Genomic DNA, 17,548 nt, shown 5'->3' with positions numbered 1-17,548 from the left:
AGTTACATAAAATACTTTTGATTTCTAATGGATATTTGTCATATTTTACAATGCCAACACATAAAATATATTTAGAGGGATGCAGGGAACCCTCTGTTGAATTAAGCAAATGGTCAGAAATGAATCTGTGCATATATGGAAAATTAGTGTATGACAAAGTGACATTTAATATCAGTGGAAAAAATATCACCTAGTTCAGTGGTTATTATAAATTAGTATCTATGTAAGTAAATCAGGAAAAGATATCTACATTACTCTTCCACTAAAATATTTCTAGATGGTGCAATTACTTTTGGGTTAAAAATAGCCAATATTTAGTTAGTTATTTACTAATGCCAACCTCTGTTCTAAGTACCTTTGATATACATTTATTCGCTTAATGATTGCATACCTGTACTCATTTGGTCTTTGGTACAGCCCAGTTAAGGCTGGTTTTGTCAGTAGTGGTAACGGTGGTTGTGGTAACAGTAAAATAGTAAAATAGTAAAAGTAGTTGTTGTGGTAGTGAAAGCTGAGGAAATTGGGATGTGGACAGGTTAAGTAAATCTTTCAATGTCAGGCCTTATACGTGACAGAGAAGGGAGTCAAACGTGGAGAGTTTGCTTCTAAAACCCATGTTCTTAGTTTGATCCCTGACCCCCTCTATGTACATTTTAAGTGTTGGCATTGTGCAATGTGGCAAATATCCATTAAAAATCAAAAGCACACTTAGTGCTTATAGTCTAAATTTCTATTTAAAATAACAAAAATACTTCCCTTCAATACTGCTAAAATAATATATGTAAACAGCGGTTCCTCTGCTGGGTATGTACCCCACAAAATTCATGCAGAGCTTCTCCCATCAGACATGAGAAAGAATGTGCCAAGAACAGCATTGTTTGTTATAGCTGAAACCAGAAAGCGTCCAGTTTGTTATAGCTGAAACCCGAAAGCGTCCATTTGTCTGCCCAACAAAAGTAGAATGAAATACATGCATTTCTCTTCTTATATTAAGCAAAAGAAGCTGCACTAATATTTTTATTTTTATTTATTTAAAATGTCAAAGAAAAGTATTCAGTGGTACTGTTATGGCATGGTAAGGAATGCTTTACTGAGGACCATCACAGTAGGTATAGGGACCACCACAATGGGGTCTTGCAGTGGGGGAGACAGATTGGACTCAACTCTAAATACAGCATGGGCAGTGGGGATTTATAGCCGAGGAGTGGGGTGTGGGTCCATGGATGGAAAATTACTGAGAGGAGTCATCAGGGGTAAAGGGGATTCTTGCTAAACCAGCCTAACTGGTTTTTGCTGAAGTCAGGCCAGGGTGACCAGATGGAGAATTGTGGAGGATGAGGACATTAAGGGTGATCAGATACAGGGAGAGGAAATCCTTAGTACATTGATTTAGCAGGGTTCTTTGTTAAAACTGGATTTTACAAGGAAGTGCACAGATGAGGCTGTGAGAAGGTTCAGCGTTCTCGTGATAGCTTGGCCAAGCAGAAAAGTTCAAGAAAAGGAAAATTAATCTAGAGTGATGAAGATCAAAATATAGTTTATTTCTTGGAGATTTGAAAGAGAGGTTTTAAATATCACAAAGTAGTTCAAGTAGTTGTTTAAAAGATATTGCAGGTGGTGGTGGTGGGGGAGAGGATGGCCAATTAGTTCAATTGGTTAGAGTATGATGCTGTTAACACCAAAGTCTAGGGTTGATTCCTGTACCAGCCTGTCAGCCAGCCTGGGGGTGGGGGGGGGTGGGGGTCGGGGGGAAGCTGAGGGGCAATACATATTTTTTATTTGACATAAAAGCTCAGATGAAGAGTATTGTTTCTGGGCCGGCCCGTGGCTCACTCCGGAGAGTGTGGTGCTGATAACACCAAGGCCATGGGTTCGGATCCCATAAAGGGATGGCCGGTGAGCGTGGTGCTGACACCACCAAGTCAAGGGTTAAGATCCCCTTACCGGTCACCTTTAAAAATATATATATATATAGACACATATATATATATTTATACATATATATTGGTCTGTGAAATTAACTTGTTTTTTGAACCTGTAGCTTTGTTTCAAAAATCAGGATATTTAGCTGTAATGTATGTTTTAGTGTTTCAGAGTTTTCTTATTTGGGGCATTGTGGGGGTTTTTTGTTTGTTTGTTTCTTTCCTTTGGCAGCTGGCCTGTACATGGATCTGAACCCTTGACTTTAGTGTTATCACCTGGGGCTGGGTTTTGGAATGTATGTACTGAAAAGTTGATTTTCATATAAGACAAGTATTTTGAAGATCGATTTATTTTTATTCTACAAAGTGATGCCTTTTTTGGGTAAATTGCTAGTTTTCTACTCTAGCTTATGTGCAAATTTTATAACGTCTCTGGTTTAGATTATCATTGAAATCTCAACAAATTAGCCATATTGGACCCCAGTCCCCATCTTCCCAACCCCATAGTCTGAACAGTCCATAGTTTCAACATTTTATCTCTATTTTTTTATTTCATAAACTTAAGAGTTAATTGGCATTGGAAAGAAGTAGATTGTCAGTGTTACAAAATAATTTTAAAAAGACAAGCGAAATGATGACTCTCATACACATGTAAAAGCGAACACGAGTTAAAGATTTTATTTTACCTGATAGACGTTACTTATCATCGATTCAAAGTATACGTCAGAGCGCACAGATTTATATGGAGTGCTCCATTACGGACTGAACTGCAAATGGAGGCAAAATCGGTGTTTGCACAGCGCGGAGGGGAGACAGAGTCGCGCAAAAAAGCTGAAAGACCAGTGAACACGTGGTCTTGGAAGGACTGGTCACGCTACATAGTTTTCCATCGCACTGCACATATATGTGTATGTATATTTTCTATAACATTTGCGTATGTTTCTCATCTGTATATTTGTGAATTACAACAGAGCGGAGTACCTCCTCATCAAGTTAAGCACTCTGTTATAACCATAAACAGAGGTCGAATCATTTCTGAAGGTCCTAATTCATAAACGTTAAATGTTAAACACCTTTACATACTTATTTTGGAATTAAGTCAAAGATGAAATAATACTAAAATTAAAGTGAATGCCGAGAGGAAAGAAATCAGTATCGAAACTAAACCTGAAGTCAGGACTGTAAGTCAGGGTAAAAAGGAACGTCCCCGTAGGTCTGTGTTGCCAGTGTTACCCCGATTGCCACTCAGGTCTGAGGAGCTGCTGAGGCGCTCCTGTTGCAGCATCGAGCAGGCTGTATTCATCGGCTGTGGATGGCTTCGCTGGTCCTCCATTCGTGAGTATGCAGCCTTGGTATAGCCCTCCCTGTATGTGAAGGTGTACACGCTCTCGTCCACGTTCACTCGGCTGCACAGTACTGAAGAGGGGTCTACGGGCAGCAAACGTCCACTCTTCTGTAGCAGTTTAGCCTTGCGGCGAGGTCGATACTTGTAGTCCGGGTATTTGTCTCTGTGTATGGCCTGTAATCTCTGTGCTTCCTGGAAGAATGGCCATTTTTCGGCTTCTGTGAGCGTTTTCCACTGGTATCCCAGCCGCTTGCTGATTTCTGAGTTTTGCAGTTTGGGATTCTCTAAAGCCATCTTGCGCCTCTGGTCTCGAGACCACACCATGAATGCGTTCATGGGTCGCTTGACCCGGTCGTGGCCTCTCTCTTTACCGTTTTCTTCCGTTTCACACCGATCATTTGAGCTAGGATTGCCCGTCCAAAGGAGGGAAGAGGTTTTCCTGGAGGCGGGGATATTCTGTTGCTTCACGTCAGGGCTGTGACTACCGCTGTTCAATACTCTGAACATAGCGAAAGTATATGACCGCTTTCCAAAAAAAAAAAAAAAAAAAAAAAAGGTGGACTGTGGCAGAGACAAAACTCAAAAGCCTAAGCGTCAGGAAACGTATTTTACTATTCCAAACCTATTTCTGCCAGAGGCTTTGTTATCTCAACTTTTGTAATAAAATATTCATTTCTCCGCCCTGGACAACTCCCTCGACCCCGCCCCTACCAAACTACCAACCAGAGCCTTATGAAGCAAAACATAGTAATTCAATCACAAATTGCGTTAACTGCTCTACTGCTAATCCGCCGACCTGAAGACTCTACTATTGTCCTTCAAAAGAAAAACAAATTTTATCACCTATTTTTTTATTGTCCCTTTTACATCAAAGGTATAGCAAAGACAGATGCAAATGTTTATCGTTATCGTTGTAGATACATATTATCTTCACATAAACAGAACTTAAAGAGAACCTAATTCTGTTAAGCATACACATAGACACACCACTGGATGTTGAATTAATAGTAATCACTATCCTTGCTTCTTCATGTCTATGTAAAATGTAATTGATAATTCTACGTAAATTTTCTGCTGGCAGATAATTGAGAGTTTTATGCCATTGTTTCTGCTAACAATTAAGTATCATAATATTAATATACACGTACAGTTATTAAACGGCCACTTTCTGGAACAGCTAATACTACATTAAAGCATCATTCCGTTGAAAGAAAAAGATGACCTTGAAACTCAGTTCCAGTGAAGTACAAAGACATACCGAAAAGGGACTTTTTTTTTTTTTTTTGGCAGACAGTAGACTAGTCTTTTTTAAGTCATTGTCTTGTTCACGTTTTAAAACACAGTCTTTTACAAATCTAAATTAAATTTCTGTCCAGTAAATTAGAGTAGCCCATTTATCATCTTTTACATTTCAGTTCCACCTACCTCAAAATTGAGCTCATGATTTACCACATGAAGTAACTGAATACCTCCTCCAAATAAATCTTGAAGTCAACTTGGGAAATGTCATATGAGATCTTTTCTGAAATAAAACAGGAGAAAACTCCCCCCACCTTTCCCTCGTAGAAGTTTTACAGACATATTTGCAAAACGGGACCAACAACTATAGGTTGCAAAGGACTCTGCTAATTAAAAAGTTTCACAGAGACTGAATAAGAATGATGCCAAAATTCCTAAGAAAATAAAATAAATATCCTATGTGGTTTATTCAATACACGTTACAGTGTATTGACATTAGAAACTCCAAAACTATAATTACCTATATGCAGTCAGGAGATATGTATGAAACCCGTTATTTATATCCTTGCCATGTAGTGAAGTTTAATATTCAAAATACAAATAAAATGGTAATATATTCTTCTTTGATCCAATTTAAAGTGTCTTCATACAGAATAAGATGATTAAATTACACTCATACACAAAAACAGGTTTTCTAAAATTGACAATTGTTTAATAATGAGAAAAAGAATATAGCGTTTCAGGGTTGACCGGTTGCTCAGTTACTTAGAGCACAGTGTTATAGCACCAAAGTTCAGGGTTGAGATTCCTCTACCAACCAGTTACATAAAAATAAAAAAAACAAAATTTTAAGTAAAAACAAGAAAAAATGATATGTCCAACACATATGAACCTTGAAAACATTGTGCTGTGTGGAAGACGTCAGACACAAGAGTTCACAACTGAATGATTCTATTTATTTCTATGAAACATTCAGGAGAGGCCAATACATAGAGACAGGAAGCACAGTAGAGGTTGCCAAGGACTAGGTGGGAGGGGCAGTGAAGTCGCTACTGCAGAATTTCCTTTTGGGGAAGATAAAATATTCTGGAACTAGATAGAGGCGATGGTAGCGCAACATTGTGAATGTGTTATAGAATTGTAGATTTAATTTGTACACTTTATGTGTATTAGCCCCATTTAAGAGGAAAAAATGACAAAACAACAACAACAAACACACACAAAACACCTCACAGATATGCACACCATAACATAAAGTGGGAGAGAGGTGGTACTTAAAAAAAAAGGAAATTTTTTTTATTGCTTTTGGGTCCATAGCTCCTGGGATAGTGCGTGGCATGTGTTAGGATTTTGAAATATTTCTCCAATGCTTCACTTCATGAAATAGGTGAAAATATCTCCAAGTTTGGAGAAATTAAAGTGGTGATCCACTTAAAAATATTTAAAAGGCACTGGTCTTTCTTTCAAGTAACAGTCTAACACAGAAATGGGGGATAGACAGGAAGGGAGAATTTATTTTACATCTATAAAATGATATCAACCATTTATTTGTAGTTCTTTGCATTTTTTCTTTTTTTCCAGTAGCTAGCTGATATGGGGGCCCCAGCCCTTGATCTTGGTTTTACAGTGCTCTAACCAACTAAGCTGACCAGGCAGCCTTCACATATATTTGTATTTTGATGGGAATGTTTTGAGATAAAATTAGAGAGAATAAATAGAGAAAATTCACATAACTTTTGTGGGTTTTATTGTGTATACAGCATTAAACTCCACCTGTGTGTACTGTAGAAATTTAAATTAGGGCTATAAAGCAAGGTTTGGCAATTGAGAATAAAATACATATGTGTGACTCAAGTGCAATTCATCTCATTGGAATAATCTAAATTATTATTCTGTCACTCTTATTTGTTTTTATTCTGATTTAAAAAGGAACTGAGGTCTGCATGAAATTACTTGAATCCAATGTCTTTCCAGCATTTTCCTAACCCCACCAAAACATGACAGAGTCAATCTTTGTTATTAGTCAATCCCATTTGGATTTAACATTGACCAGACCATATTACTACCTGTGATTTAAGATTGCTTGTGGGTCTAATTCATGCAGCAATATTTAACAATTGCTGAGACATAGTCATCAGTGAATCCAAAAGATCGTATGTAGTCTTATAACACAATAGTGTCTTAACCTTTGGTTTACTGAATTGGGGGAGGGAATTGTGTCCCAGGAGCTCAGGGGAGCATATATTTAGCCTCAATACTGGAAGAACTTTTAATTTTGCACATGGATAGAGTGACTAAATATTGGCCCTGGTTGTTGGATTAAAATGGTTTGAAACATCAAAAATGCACTCAAGGACTGGCTAGTTAGCTTATTTGGTTAGAGTGAGGTATATTAACACCAAGATCAAGGGTCAAGGGTTTGAATCCCTATACGAGCCAGCCACCAAAAAACCCAAACACACACACACACACACACACACACACACACACACACACACACACACACACACACACACACACACACACGGTTATAAGTTACCGCCAAAATCTTATGCCAGCTGTGGTTCACTCATTTAAGTTTGTTTATGTGTCCATTTCCCCTGCAGCTTGCCTACGGGGCTGTTCTTTAAAGCCCAATGTTACAGGACACTAAAGAAACAAGCAACAAAGGAAAAGGTAGGTAAAATACACAACAGCAAAAGTGAACTCTTTGTGGAAAGACACATCAAATAAATGAAGCGATACAATAGAGTTATTCTAAATTTAGACTTCAAAAATTGTAATTAATATCTCATTCTTCTGGGACTTTGGAGTCAAATCTCCTTTCCATTTCTTTCTTTCTTGTTTTTAATCATGCTAAATTCTTCACACAAATATGGCCTTGAACGAAACTCAAAGAATTAAAATAGAATAGTCTTTTAATGTGTTAGGTACAAATTAATGCTCAGCTATTTAATTGCTAGGTTTTACTGTTTAAGACTTCAGTCCAACCGTCTAGCATCTGCTTCACTTACATGTGATGAATTTTATTGGTATCTCTTCTGCAGGAACTGCCTAATTTATCTGGGAGCTGGGAGTTGGGGGAAACTACCTGCAAAGAACCAAACCAAACCAAAACAAAAAACGTTACAAATTCATACCTACTATATTTAGTTTACAACTTTAAGATAATACTGCTACACGGGCAAAGGTTCAGATCCCAATATTGACCAGCTACCAAAAATGAAACAAAGAAAGAAAGAAAAAGAGTTAATGCTGCTTGTTTTTCTTTTTGAAACTCAGCTGAACATTTTGTTTTTTGGCAATGGCTTGTATGGGATCATAACCCTTGACCCTGGTGTTGTAACTGAGCTAACCTGCCAGCCCCCTTCAGCTGAACATTTTCTTTGTTTTAATTTATCATTTTCATCTCTAAAATATGCAAAATTGGGGGCTGGACACTTAACTCAATTGGTTAGAGCTCTGCCTTGTAACACTGAGGTCAAGAGTTCAGATCCCCATAGTGGCCAGCTGCCAAAATATGTATATGAAATTGGCTCTAAAAACAAGGTTCTAATCTTAGGAAGAAATTTGGTACAGCATGAAGTATTTTTCCATATCAGTAGTAACTGTATTAAAAATCACATATCTGCCAGCCAGGCCTGAGATAACTAAACAAAAAGCTGATTACGCATACAATCTTTCTTTCTACCTTGAAACAAACAGGTAAATCTCACTCCTTTTGTTTAACAAAGTTAAGGTCGCTTTTATCTTTTTCAGGATCTCCCTTCTGTTTCTTTCTGTGGAGGTCAGCTATACTCCTCTTTCTCTAGTGAACCAGCAGGTGTTTGCCCAAAAGCTGTTTTAAGGGTTTTCAAAGACATCTCATGAAAGCATTCTGTGGTGTGTCGTATACATTATCTTTTTCTCACTTTGTTGCATTAAGATCAAAGGCCACTGTTTTGAAATATTTCACTGAATGTCCAAATGTTTGGTCAACTAATGAACATATTTTGCTTTTCTGCTGAGAATTTTTTTTTTTCCCTTTAGGAATTTATATTTGAGAGATATTATCCTTTTCTAAAATTTATTTATTTTGGTGGCTGGCTGGTTCTGGGATCAGATCCCATAAACTTGATCAACAAACTGAGCTAACTGGCCAACCCTATTCTTTAGTTGTCATACATTTCATAAATACTTTTCCAACTTTGGAGTTCTAATTCCGTTTTTCCTTTTTCTTCTTTAGCCTTCAAAACAATAATGTGATATTAATGTTATAAAGTACATCCAAGTGTTGGTTTTGTTTGAATGATAGTGGCTTTATATCTTATCAGCTAAAAGATATGGCTCTGTTGTGAAAAGACCTTTATGCTGAAACCTGCAGCAGGTTTCTGATAACCACAACAGAAACATCTGATGAATTGTGGGTTTTGTATATTTTTAATATCACCTAGCAATTACATCTTGTGTGGAATTTGATTACAAACAGTTTTATCATGAGTCTGTTGATTTAAAAGCGGTAACCCTTTTTCTGTGTGGTCTCTTCTGTGAGAGAGTTAGTAGTTTGTACTTTGCTGTGAAAACAACACATATTTTCAATTTTTAAATAGTTTTAATTATTATAAGTTATAGTAACAAGCTGGCTGATTAGCTCAGTTGGTTAGAGCGTGGTGCTGATATCAGTTGGTTATAATTATAAATCCCTTGTAATTCTTTAAATCCCCCCCCAGCTTTTGTTATAATTTCACATTTCTGATACCACTCATATTTGCTTTATTTTTTCCCTTAATCTATATTATCCAGCGATATTTAATATTATAATTTTTTTTGTAAATAAATAGGGTTTCTTATCCTTCTTTTCCTAATAAAACTCTTTACAATTCCTTTTTGCTTCTTAGCAGAGTTAATGTGTACTTAAACCTTCTGCGGGTGACAAAGAAGCTACAGATGAAAAACATAAGTTGATGGAAAAAATAAAATAAATTTATAACTAGGCTCACTTATAGTGAGTAATTTGCTTTCATGCTTCATTTAAAAGTTTTAATTTCAAGGCCAGCTGGTGGGATTAGTTCGTTAGAGTGTGGTATTATAAAACCAAGTTCAAGAGTTCAGATCCCCTTACTGGCCAGCCAACAAATGCAAACAAACAAAACACAAACACAAAAGTTTTTATCATAAAGTGAGGATAGAAGTCTAAAGCAATCATGTACATGTCCCAGTGTAAATCTGTCTTACACAGGTTTTTATTATTATTGGTGGCATATATGACATTATGATTGTTATGAGAGATGAGCACTTTGCCTTTTTTCAAATCTTACACTAAGAGGGTATTTTTCCTCTTTAGGGGAGAGGAAGTAATGCCTTTCCTTCACTCATGGCTGACACTCCATGACAAAAGACAGATTAACATGAGAAAAGCACTCAAATTCACTTAATAATAGTTTTGTGTGACATGGGAGCCTTCAATAAAGGAGACCCAAATACCTGGGGAAAATTTCATATTTATGCTTAGGTTTGATGAGGACTGGATAGTTGTGTGGAAGTATGATTGAATAAAGGAGGTCTGATCTAATGGCAGTAAAGTGTGGAGAACTTAGCAAGGCCTGTGTATTCAGATTCTTCCTAGACTTTCAATGTCTTTGGGACCTTTTGTCTCAGTTAGGGGGAGGACCCCTATGGCATAAGAGGTCTTATGACCTACTTTAGGAGTAAGATCAGAGAAGTCTTTAACGGCTAGCTTCAGGGGAGAAAGGCAAGAGAAGGGGAGAGAGATCTTCTTGCTTTTTCTTTTTTCTCATATGCCAATTTTTGGGTAGCATGCCCTGTAACCCCATTGTATACTATGGTGAAAGATGTTTTACAAGCCTTCTCCAATATGCATTTAGTAAAATGTGTCATATCTGGTAAGAGTGGCTCAATTTATTGGAGTGAGCAGGGCTGAAACCATGTTGGGATCTAAAACTACCTGGGCCACAGGAAGGAGGAGGGAATTTAAAACTGGAGAGTTTTTTCCTCTCCTCTCTTTCTTCCAGTCATTTTGTGGCTTACCTGTGTTGGAAAGTGGCTCCCAAATTGTCAGTCGAATGACCTCCAAAGTGTCACCAACACATACTTGTAGATTAGAAAAACCTGACCTTATTGATCAGGATGGAGTAAGAGAAACATCACCTTACAAAGCTTTTGCTCTGCATAAGAGTGGGGAAGGGAATGCCAGAATTTACTGAGAATGGAACATTTAGTGTAAGGCAGGTCTTTCCATGCAAGAGTTAGTGACAAATGGTGGCTTTGTTAGAATTAGGTAAGGATCACAACACAAGAGCTGGGATTGGTGGACACAGCAAGGCAAGCATTTTGAGGAAAGGGATTCAAAGAAACCGAGTGCACAAGCTGCATCTGCTAATGTTATACCTTGAAAGGTAGATGATTTCTTTGGAAATTCCTGTCATGGATAATCTAACAATTTACCTGAGCTGAGAGACTCTCAGAAAAATAAAATCATGCTAATAAAGGTAGTGGAATAGCACAAAATTGTGTGAATGTGCACTGTAAAGTGGTTTCAGTTTTCAGCATCCAGGCTGATTTGGGGGAAATGGTTTTGGGGATCAAGTATTTTGTTCCAGTGTTGTCCTCTCATTTGCTCACGAATTAATTTTGTAAATCTTTTCTGCTTAGTGTTTGGAAAAACGCTAATATAATATATCCTTCCAAAACTGTATACCCTTATTTTTGCAGCTCTATGGTGTTCCAAATGTGTGCCCAAGAGTAAATTATTTTCATTTTCATATTTAGTACTTTAAAATATTGATTGATTTCTGAATCAGTCAATCCTGCAGGGCAGGATACTTCAGCAGATATAAGTACACTTTATGGCTACCATAGACTACAGTTTAATAATAATCATGCAATATAGATATATATTAAGCATATATGATATACATACATACCTGTATTTGTATATACGTATTGGTATATGTACGTGTATGTATTGTCTCAGCAAAAGCATGAGGACTTATAAAACCGGAGTTTCATTTATTCCGGGAGGACTTCTCTAAGGATGAATGATTGAAATAAAATGCAAAGATAAAAAGAAATTCTGATGGTGGTAGCAGAAGAGCATCTGTGTGGGGAAAATAGAATAATTTAGTCAGGCTCCCTGGCTCAGGTCTGGCTGGGGGGTTCAGCAGCACATTTCTTGTAAACAAGTTGGGTGGGTGGAGTTAGTGTGTATGTGCACCAATGTATATTTGTAGTTTTTGTGTGTTCTGCAGTTTGTGGAGGAGGCTGGCTGCCAGAGAACTCGCGTCTAAAAATAGAGCATGTTTACTCTACTGGCAGCTGTTCAGTTTCAGTTTTACTTTAGACCTTGCCTGTAACAGTGGAATTTTTGAGTTTCTCTTTGTACTGCCTAGCTGTTAGATGTGTGTGTGCTGAATAAAGGCTATTTCTGCTTCAACCAAGGCTTCAAGGACCTTTTTGCTGGTTACCCAGCTCATAGACCTGCATATGAAGGGTTTGTGAATGTGCTCCAGGGGTTTGTGAGCTCCAGACCCTTCCTCTTGCTCTACAGTTGGTGTCATTGGCAGGATTACACCACAGTCTGGTACAGTATTGTTGAATAGAAGTGGCAATACCAGACACAAAATATTGTCTTTCATATCCTCTTCTTGGAAACCCAGCAATGCACCTAAACTCTATTGGGGACCCAGTTGTTCATTAGCAGAGGGTCCCTCAGAGGTCCAGGAATACCGCCAGAGAAGAAGCCCTAGCATTTTGGAAATATAAGCTAAAAAACAACAAGCAGAAACTTTTGAAAGGCTATGCCTATGTGACATAGGCATGTTCCTTCTTACTAATAGAAAAGGGTAAAGAGTGCATTACTCCAGGCCTCTGCTATGTCACAGCCACCAACTTCATTCATACAAGAGTATAATAACTCTGACTCTCTTATGGAGTCTTCAATTATGCATATTGTTTTCACAGTGCTTATAATCTATGTTTCTAGTTTATGAATCGAGATGTAACTGTTAGGGAAGAAGAAAATAGAAAGTGCCAATAAATGTAGTGCATACATGTCATAGAAAGTATATATTAGGTACTTTAAGTATGTTATGCTTTTAAAACCCTTCTGTCAGTTCTGGGGAATAATCATAATGTTTATTTTACAACTGAACAACCAATGTTGGGGAAAGAAAGAGATTATCGATAGGTTTCCTAATGGTAAATAATGCGGTGATAGGTAACGTGTAGATGAACAGAGATATTTATGACTGTAAAGTGAGTGCTTTTTCCCGAATGTTTCACCTTCAATTATTTAAAGAAAAATTTTAAAAAGTAGAAAGAGAGATTATTCAGTTATAATTTAAAGAAAGTAAAATTGGATTTCAGTTCATCCTTCATGAATTGCTGGTGATACTTACAGTAGAGCTAGAGCTAGGACTAGGGCCTGGAGCTCACAGACCCCTCAAGCCCGCACACAAACCCTTTACACGCAGGTCTACGAGCAGGTAAGCGGCAAAAAGGTCTTTGGAGTGCTGGTTGAAGAAGGAATAGTCTTTACTCAGCACACACACCTCTAGGAGTTAAACAGTCCAAATGGGAAACTCAGAAACTCAACTGCTACCGGCAAAGTCCACTGCAAAATGGAGCAGCTGCCAGCAGAGTAAACGTGTTATTTTTAGATGCGAGCTCTGCGGCCAGCTGTGCTTCACAAACTCAAGAACACACAGTAGCAATAACTGAAGATACAGTGGTGCACATGCAGACTAACTTCACCCGCACAGGACTTGTTTACAAGAAATGTGGCGGGAGCTTGACTAAATTATTCTATTTTCCCCAGATTTACCAATCCATTTTCTGATTTGGTTATGCTCCTTAGCTGTCTTTTTTTTTTTTTTTCCCCCCATAAGTATTATTGTGGACAGGGAGAGGGGGTTGTAGAGAAGGTCTTGGGAGATTTGGAACCCATAATAAAGAATACTATTGTTCAGAATAGGAAATAAACAATAATAAAAAAAGATGGTCTGCAGATAAAGGGCAACAGCATGCAAAATGATTTACAGAAAAAGAGTACTTGAACTTTCGAGAAATTCTCAAGCCTCCTCTTAATAAGAGTGTTTCTAATTAAAAGAGCACTGACCAAATATTGCCTCTTTCTCAGATGGGCACAAAGTACCCTGCAAAATTTGTTTGCATTGTGCACATGAGATGTTAGGGAAATAAACACTCTGAAGAAGTGTAGAAGAGTATGTTTGTTTCTTTTTTGTTTACTTTCTTTCCTCACCTTCTTTTATCCTCCTGTCAACTATTTGTGTAGTTCACCGTATATTCCCAATGCTGTTTTTCTTTATTTTCTATATTCTCTATATTTATCAGTTCTAAATGTGTTTTGGTAAAGTCTTTAGAGTCCTGCATTACTTCATAATGGGAATATGTTCTGTAAAATACATCTTTAGGTGATTTTGTCACTGTGTGAACATCACGGAATGTACTTAGGCAAACACACTTAGGCTGTATGGTATAGGCACAATTGTACATATGGTTTATTGCTGACAAGAGTGTTATGTGGCCAATGACAGTGTAAGGAACTTCATCAGTAGAAATAATTTTACATTTTCCTATCCTATTTCGATGCATTTTATTTATTTATTTATTTTTTCTTTCTTTCTTTCTTTTTTTTTTTTTTTTTGCCAATTACTCTGGTTAGAACTTCTAGTACTGTGTTGAATGGACATGGTACAAGTGCACAACCTTGTATTGTTCCTGATCTTAAGAGAAAAAGCTTTCAGCTCTTTACTCTCGAGTACGATGTTAGCTGTGGGCCTTTCACATATGGTCCTTATTTTGTCAAAGTACATAACTTGTATGCCTAATTTGGAGAGTTTCTGTCATAAAAGGAGGTTCAATTCTGTGAAATGCTTTATCTGCATTTATTGTGATGATTATATGATTTTTGTCCTTTAGGGTGTTAATGTGGAGTATTACATTTATTGATATATATGTGTTAAAATGTCCTTTCATCTCAGGGGTAAATTCCACTTGGTAATGGTAAAAGATCCTTTCAATGTGTTCTTAAATTTCGTATTTGTTTAGTATTTTGTTTGAGAATTTTTGTATCTATGTTTAAAGAGATATTGGACTGTAGTTTTCTTCTCTTGTAGAGTTCTGATTTGGCTTTAGCATCAAGTTCATGCTGGTCTCATAAAATGAGTTTGGAAGAGTTCCCTCACTTAAATTTTTGATAGGAGGATGTCAGGAGCCATTTTTAACAATAGCCACCATTTTAACAAATAACAGCCATTTTATATAAGCCTTTCTCTTCCTCCTCATAAAAGCCCGCGCGCGCCAAGCCAACACCTCTCCCACCTCCTCTTCTCATACCACGCCACTATCACCCCACTGCTTTTCCACCTATCATAAGCTGCCATACCCTGTGACAGCCCGCCCCTTCTTCACTATGTATATAAGCAATCGCCTGACAATAAAATTTTGAGGCTTGATCAGAATCTTGTCTTGCCTCCATTCTGTGCGTCTCCTGTCTCTTCCTCTTTTCACCAGCTACAGGTAGTCCTCCTCGAGTCCACGTTCTTACCTGTCCTGCAGGATGGGACATTTCTGGCACCCAACGTGGGGCACCAATCTACAAACTGGATGCTGCGCTTGGTCTTGATGGTGGCAATAGCAGCATTGACATCTTTGGGAACCACATCACCACGGTACAACAGGCAGCAAGCCATGTATTTACCATGGCGAGGGTCACATTTCACCATCTGGTTGGCTGGCTCAAAGCAAGCATTGGTGATCTCTGCTACAGTAAGCTGTTCATGGTAGGCTTTCTCAGCAGAGATGACTGGGGCATATGTGGCCAGAGGGAAGTGGATGTGGGGATAGGGCACCAGGTTGGTCTGGAATTCTGTCAGATCAACATTCAGGGCTCCATCGAATCTGAGGGAAGCAGTGATAGAGGACACAATCTGGCTAATAAGGTGATTAAGGTGTTCAAGGACAGAAGGGAAGGCGAGCATTAACTGGACGAGGGAGTAGGGGCCTGGCTCCCCTGTGGATTTTTTGAATCCACCATCGTTGGCTCTTGGTATCTTTTGGGGGGAGGGGCAGAGCCAAAATTGATTTTTGATAGATTAGATACCAACCCCTATGCAAGCCAGGCGTGCTCACAGGGAAACCCAGAGGAGGTCGGAGTTCTGTGACCTTCCCTTGTAATACTTTGTTTTACACTCACCCTGGTGCTCATACCCTGTTCTCCCTAAAGGGAGAGAGTAGACATGCCTCTGGTTATCATGTCGTCCCCATGGGGAGGTAGCCATTGTAGTCTTCTCCCGTGTCCTTTGATGCCAGCTGTTGATAATGAATTTGGATAGGTTTAGAAAGGACAGCATCAACTTGTTTCTTAATTAGGTGGGTGAGATGGCAAAACACCCAGGGACTGAAGGTTATAAGTAAAAGGAGTCAAAGAAGGGGGCCCAAGACAGGGAGGAGGTAAGGGAGGAGTCCATTAAGTCCAGTCCAGAGCGGGTTTTCGAACAATTCTTTTCTTCGCTTGGTGAGGTCTTCTTGTAATTTCTTGATTTTGTCTCAAACAATGCCAGACTTGTTGGCGTAGAAACAGCACCGTTCCTGTAAAGCTAAACAGATCCCTCCCTGTTCTGCAGTTAATAGGTCTAATCCTCTGTGATTTTGTAAAATACCTCAGCTAAAGAATCAATTTGATCTTGTAAATCATTAACAGTTCCAGAGAGGGTTTGAACATCATCAATTAACTGATGAGATAATTTATTATAGGTGTTAACAGCGACCCCTATCCCCGTCCCACCGGAGGCCATAGCGGTTGTAATCCCCAAGCCTATAAGCAAGGGAATGACTTGGAGAGCATGCCGGTGGCATCCTGTTATAAAGTCAAGGCTAGGAAGAGGGACAGGCTCCTATCCAGGGATGATAGAAATGTCAGGGAGAAGGCTCGCTGGAACGCAGAGGCCTGTCCAATTAATAGGGAGAAAGGTATGGGCAAGGTTGCCTCCACAAATGAATACCTGTCCTGGAGAAGGGCAGATGGGGGTGGAAATGTTAGTTATGGAATGACAATGGGAAAAGGTGACAAATCCGACATCAACGTCATAGGAATTATTTTGTGAAGGTCCCTGGAGGCAATCAGAGAGATTGAAACCCGAGGGCTGTACTCTGAAGGGGGATGATAGTGAGCAATTGGCAGTTTCACTAAAGGGGATATGCGAGTCATTGAACATAGGAATGGTAGTAGGTAGAGGCATACCAACGGTTAAACATAGCCAGCAGTGCAAGGGAGGGGTTGGTGGAGTTTAATAGAGAGTGGGTAGCACTGAGGATGTCTTGTGTATGTGGATCTAAAGTAATGTCTCTGGGTTTTGGAAGGGCGAGTGGATGGTAGTTTAATTGAGGATATAAGTGTTGGGCTAGTTCTTGAATTCGTTGGGCAACTAAAGCCTCTTTTAGGGTGTCGCTGGGGCCCCCTCCATCTGATACATGAATTGGGGCCATGGGCGACCAACACACATTTTTGCCAACATGTTGTGGGAGACAGGATGCCTGAGAATATTTTTCAGAACCTCCCTCTGAGGCGCTGCCAAAGGTGCCCGAAAAAGCCCTTTCTAAGGTAGCAGTAAGGTAGGTTTTTTGTGGTTTTTGTGTATGGTCAGTGCATGTTTGTGTAGAAGAGTAGCAAGTGGAATGGACGGACTGGAGAAAGGTGCAGTTTTTAGGGCAAGGTCCAGGGTGACCCTGTACTGTAGGAATGATTGTAGGTTTGTTTTTGCAGACCCATTCAGGCTTTGTCGCCCCAGACCAGGTGTAAGATGTTGCAATATAGGCTACCTTTTTGTTGCAGTCAACTTGACTGGTATAGGCACTTGGGGTGCAGAAAACTGTACCGCCCTTGCAATCACAAGGGTTTCCAAAAAGGGCCTTGTAGAGTTCTTCACGACTTGGTGGAGGTTGAAAACCCACCTGCACACAGAAGGCGTACGAAAGAAGGGTGAGGAGGCAGGGTTTCATTGTCTGTAAAGGAGAAAAGAAA

At 38.9% G+C, this 17,548-nt stretch overlaps 1 protein-coding gene across 1 annotated transcript; it reads right to left on the bottom strand.

The window, feature by feature from the left end:
* Positions 1-3,095: 3,095 nt before the first annotated feature.
* On the bottom strand, positions 3,096-3,786 carry LOC134368964 (sex-determining region Y protein-like). Its single transcript, XM_063085200.1, is given in 2 exon segments — positions 3,096-3,155; positions 3,157-3,786. Coding segments are annotated over 2 exon segments (678 nt in total). The 5' UTR covers positions 3,775-3,786.
* Between the last annotated feature and the right edge of the window lie 13,762 nt (positions 3,787-17,548).

The sequence above is a fragment of the Cynocephalus volans genome, chromosome Y, assembly GCF_027409185.1.
Source record: "Cynocephalus volans isolate mCynVol1 chromosome Y, mCynVol1.pri, whole genome shotgun sequence".
Taxonomy (NCBI): Eukaryota; Metazoa; Chordata; class Mammalia; order Dermoptera; family Cynocephalidae; genus Cynocephalus; species Cynocephalus volans.
This window is presented reverse-complemented; position numbering and strand designations above follow the sequence as displayed.